Here is a 5,272-nt window from a genome sequence, read left to right as displayed (position 1 = left end):
AGACAAAGGTAAAAAACATTTATTGCAAAAGACAATATTTTTATAATAAATGACTATTAGTATGCTTTGATTCATTTTCATTCATAAAAGATAATTTTATAAATCTTTGAAAAAGGGTCACTATAGATGGTGATTCGTATATATTATAAGTACCTGAACCAACTGTGCACATAATCCGAGCTTCCGAAAAGGTGGCAGAGTCAGAACCTGTGAAATACGCGGTCTCTGATGACAGGGGTAAGCATAGTAACGGAACACTGTGGCATACGCAGCTGTTGAATATGTTGTGCCTCCTTCACTTGTCTTGCACTTTTCGAACCTATGAAATGGGTTTAGATATTTAAATAAAACTAGTGGATCTGCAGTTGTCAAGATGCAAGCTTATTATTTTTTTTTCAAATGTTGCAATCTTTATATACATATGCCATATTTATATATTGTTGTTGTGTAATATGCAAAATTAAAAAAAAGTATTCTGCATTCCTTTTTATAAGAAACAAGTTTGCAAGAATGAATACTACATCTGTGCAATTTTTGAAGAGGAGTACAATGTTTTTACTTCACATATTAATATATAGTCTATGAATGGTAATAATGAATTTTAAAAAAATGCTTTTGTACTAAGCTAAGTATTCTAGAAGTAATTTTCTTTCATACTTGTGTAAACATAATTTAATAGTGCCTTTAAATATGTACTTTTTTAAGCCATAAATATTTTTATTAACTATTGATAACCAAAAATAGCTTTTTAAGAAATTTGAGGCAAGCTACAAAAATTTTAGCATATCGTTAAATTAACAGGGTGCAATAATTTTTAAAACATTTGGTAAATTAGTTTAACAATGTACTCACATAGTAAAAAATGTCCACTGATCATCATCCACATCAATAAATGAAGCAGCATCAATGTACCAGAGAAGGAAAGTCTGTAATCTCTCATGATAATCCAGGAAACCAGGTGTGGATGTCTCACAGTAATAGACTTCAAATGTGCGTTTGTCACCACTATCACCTTATTTTAAAAATGAGTTTATTGATGAAGTATATCTTTCTGCATGTCATTATTTTTTGGAACACATAAATATTGAGTGCAAGAGAACATTCTATAACAGTTTGAATTTGTATGAAGACACCATTAAATACATCTTTTATAGAATAGAAGATAACAATCATGCCTATTGTTTGTTTATTCAAATAAAATAATACTTACTTGATTCAATATTAAATGAATGAAGAAGTTTCCCATATGGTGTAAATGTTTTGTCCCTCTCCAAATTAGATATAAACTGATCTAAATTGGTAACATAACCTGGTGCCAGCACCTTTTTGAGTTCCCCTTCAATGTCATCAGCTTTTAATCCACCCGATTTCTTTGGATCAATCTAGTAACAATACTATTTAATAAATAGGAAAACTACAATATATTACAGTGTTATACATAATAATACACCTAGGAACATTTATTGCAATTTATTTATTTATTTATTTAACACATGAATACCTGTACATGTACTACTAAATAATATAATATGTAAATTCTTCATATAATAACTAGAAAGTGGTAAGACAGTATCTCATTTATATATCAATATTAAAAAAGTTGACATACCTTGTCTGAATAGGAAATTCCCAAATATGTTTGAAGACTACCTGCACTGTAATAAAGTTTTATCTGCAAATCTGTGTAACCAAATATATTTTCATTTTCTCCAAATACTTGGTGGCACATTTCCGGCCCAAAACTAGTTTCATCGTTTTCTATGTCTCTCGCAGAACGAACTATGAACAAGAATATGAAGGTAATTGTGGATATGTAGGTTTTTATTACAATGTAAAAGTATATATCACTCACCTAATTTAAATTCCATAACATCATTTCCATCAACTACTAAATGCCCTAAGACGTCTGTCATTTTTACTTTTATCTAATAGCGCACAATAATGTTAAACTATAACCCGAATTAGGTATTTGTTACTTCCCGCGCAAAGTGCTTGAAGTTTTAGTACCTCTTTTCCTAACCGTTACTCATATGAAGTGTCACGAAAAACGAAATAATATTTTCTTAACCTAGACCATTAATCTAATATTGTAATATTTTTCGAATTAACACTTTGATCTTGTTTTTTTCAAAACTAACTAAATTCGCAAAATAACTTCAGTAAATCTCAATCTCAATTCGAGGTTCTTAAAATAGCGAAAATAATGTCAAAATATAAATGTCATATTGACAGTAATCAGTATACAAACAATTATTTAAGGGAGGGTAGAGGGAATGTATTATGTGGTAGAGACTCGTCACTAGAGGATGGTAGAGCGTGAACGCAATATATACTTACAGGGACATGAACTTAGTAGTTTATATATTTACTACGTCTTTGTATTGGGTAGAGGAATAAACAATATTGATGGATGCTTTGAAGCAAGTGTAATAAGCGCTTTTATGTCTAATGTTCATTATCTGGTTAGTAATTATTTAAATTTAGAAAGGTATGATCAGAAGCTACTAATTTCTAAAGTTGTATTGAATTTGGAAACTAAATTTGATGAAGTATTTAACAAGCACTTTAAACATTGCTATCTGAATGGGTTTAAGCGAGGTCACTAGGTATTTTAATTCAATTTATTCTGTGGGTACGAGACAATAATTATGAACAAATACCATGCCACTGTCCGTGTCTACATGTAGTATATCTAAGAAAACATATTAATGATAGGGAAATTAAGATATAAAAGGAATAAATAAGAATTTGAAATAAATACATTATGTAAATGTAATCGTTAAAATCGGTAAAAGGAAAAGCAAATGGTTGATGACGGGAATAAAGGAATGAACTGGGAAAGACTAAGAAAAGGATAGGGCTTTCCCAATCATCAAACGAAATACATTCGACACAGGTTCGTAGCTATTCCACTCCGATCTATTTTAGGGGTGGGTACCTTCTCAGATGCGAGTTCAGGCAAACCGTGAAGAAGCGGGATCAAGTCCCACATAAAATGTCATAGAATCTGCCCTAAATATGAACGTCACTAAATATGAATTTAAAAATACTTTTTGTTACCTAGTCTAAAAATTATATTATAGTCTATAACTCATTTAATAGTCTGTTATAATGATGATGGAAATTTTAAAAGTTGGTAACACTTGTCATTATGTGACGTCATTATGGCCTGGTTGGGTTAGGTTTGCTTGGAAATTTTTGTTTTAAATCTTGTATTTTAATATAATAGATGTTGTGCTACTTATTTTAGATTAGTAATATAAATACCTCATATAGTAGCGATAATTCTAGTGCCAAGATTTGTTTGTCTCGGCGACGTTTTCTGGCGAAAATGAATCGCCATGAAGGTAGGTAATGATAATCAAAATTGTGCTATGCTTTTGTCACAATAAATTTCTTTGCGAAAATTTGTAAACAGATGGAATTAACTATTTCGATGCAATAAATAAATTATTGCGATTAATTTTATTATGTACTGATTCTTGTTTTAATTGATCTCATATTTTTAGGAGTCAGCTGTGATTCTTGTTTGAAAAATAACTTTAGAGGACGACGATACAAATGTTTGATTTGCATCGATTATGACTTGTGTGCTGCCTGCTATGAGTCTGGCGCCACCACAAATCAACATACAACAGAACATCCAATGCAATGCATACTTTCTAGGAGCGATTTTGGTAAGAATTCATTTATTATTGATGAATAATGGACTTGGCCTACATTTGCCAAAAAGAAACGTTATCTTTTATTTCTACAAACTTTTAGAAGATAGTTAAATTAATAACATATTTTGTACTGATTCCTGAAATTTTAACATAGATCCTAAATTTCAGAATTAAAAGACTTGCCATCTTCTTGAATAATATGTATTTGTATCATTCTATAATTATGTATGTATCAACAGAAATACAATGAAAAGATGTAAAAATTTTATTTTAAATCTAATATTAGCAGTGTGTAACCTAAGATTTTACAATGCTCATTTTATAGTTTAGTATTTTTCTATGGAATAATATTGTTTACAATTTAGGCATTGCCTCATATGTGAATGCTATATAAGTGAAACCATAGGTTTTAAAGAAGGTATTATAATGTAGTCACATAATTGAATTACTTGTCACTTTTGAGTTGACAATAAACTTTAAAAATCAATATAACTTTATATGGATAAGCTGGAATTTAAAATTAAGTCCTCATTATCTATAAAAAAATGATTTCACAAAGTACCAAATTTCAGTTAGTTACTATACTCCTCCTAAATGGCTGGACTGATTTCTATGACATTTTGTGTGCATAATGGGTAGGTATGAGAATCAACCAATATGTATTTTGCATACCTCTAAATGATAAGAGTAAGGCAGAACAAAGTTTGATGGGTCAGCTTATAACAAAAAAAATGAATCTTGCATTGATTTGTGTTTAGGCATTAATCTGGTTATTACCAAACAAGATGTTTCATATTATATTTCTAAATATTGACAACTACTTTATTACCTACCTGCTTTTCTGTTACACATCTTATAAGAATCCAATATAAAACTGTTCGCAAGTGAGCCCGACTCACAATTATCCATAGAAAAATTAATATTTTTTGTCATAAATGGGAAGGTTGATCTAATGATCAACCTTCCCATTTATGACCTTGCCAAATACTGCTTAACCTTGATTTTGTATAATTTGATGTAATAGTGGTAAGAGAAACATATAATCTCTGAAAATTTCAACTGTCTAATATCAGAATTCGTGAGATACAGATTGGTGACAGATGGATAGCAAAGTCTTTGTAATTGGATCTTCTTTGACCCCGTGGGTACAATTAAAAGAGAAGAATATAATATGTGATTATTTTCATTCATCAGATCTCTACTACGGCGGAGAGACATTAGCATTGGAGCAACCTCAAGCCTATACATGTCCATTTTGCAATCGTATGGGATTCACAGACACAGGGCTTATGGAACATGTCACCTCAGACCACTCAGACACAACTTTAGCAGTATGTACATAAGATTTTAATAATAATATATATTTACTTTCTAGACATATATGATAATCCCAAAAGAAACATACATTAGATAATAAAGTGTGAAGCAAAATTTTTGTTATCTAGATTTTGATTGAGAAAACTGTTGCTGACTAGAATTACTCTTTCACATCTTTACGCAATATGTTTTCTAAAAACTTTATTCTTTTAGTCCAAGTAAAATATAAAAGCAAAAACGCCTTTGCTGCCTATACTAATATCATATTATAGCATTTAAATATGCTTATT

At 30.0% G+C, this 5,272-nt stretch overlaps 2 protein-coding genes across 2 annotated transcripts in view; one reads left to right on the top strand and one right to left on the bottom strand.

The window, feature by feature from the left end:
- Positions 1–2,222, bottom strand: part of LOC119829160 (histone acetyltransferase type B catalytic subunit-like) — an 8,152-nt gene extending 5,930 nt beyond the window's left edge. The window contains exons 1-5 of the mRNA XM_038351562.1: positions 1,853–2,222; positions 1,610–1,779; positions 1,211–1,382; positions 853–1,012; positions 154–319 (exon numbers count right to left, since the gene is read on the bottom strand). Of these exons, the coding sequence (XP_038207490.1) occupies positions 154–319; positions 853–1,012; positions 1,211–1,382; positions 1,610–1,779; positions 1,853–1,913 (729 nt within the window). The 5' untranslated portion in view covers positions 1,914–2,222. The remainder of the gene's footprint in view (positions 1–153; positions 320–852; positions 1,013–1,210; positions 1,383–1,609; positions 1,780–1,852) is intronic.
- Positions 2,223–3,148: 926 nt separating this feature from the next.
- The window catches only part of LOC119829159 (E3 ubiquitin-protein ligase KCMF1), a 6,321-nt gene continuing 4,197 nt past the window's right edge, over positions 3,149–5,272 (top strand). Inside the window, exons 1-3 of the mRNA XM_038351561.1 lie at positions 3,149–3,347; positions 3,510–3,677; positions 4,860–4,996. Coding sequence (XP_038207489.1) covers positions 3,332–3,347; positions 3,510–3,677; positions 4,860–4,996 — 321 coding nt within the window. The 5' untranslated portion in view covers positions 3,149–3,331. The remainder of the gene's footprint in view (positions 3,348–3,509; positions 3,678–4,859; positions 4,997–5,272) is intronic.

Source organism: Zerene cesonia, chromosome 9 (genome assembly GCF_012273895.1).
Source record: "Zerene cesonia ecotype Mississippi chromosome 9, Zerene_cesonia_1.1, whole genome shotgun sequence".
Lineage (NCBI taxonomy): Eukaryota > Metazoa > Arthropoda > Insecta > Lepidoptera > Pieridae > Zerene > Zerene cesonia.
Note: the sequence above shows the minus strand (reverse complement) of the source record. Positions and strands in the feature narration are given on the sequence as shown.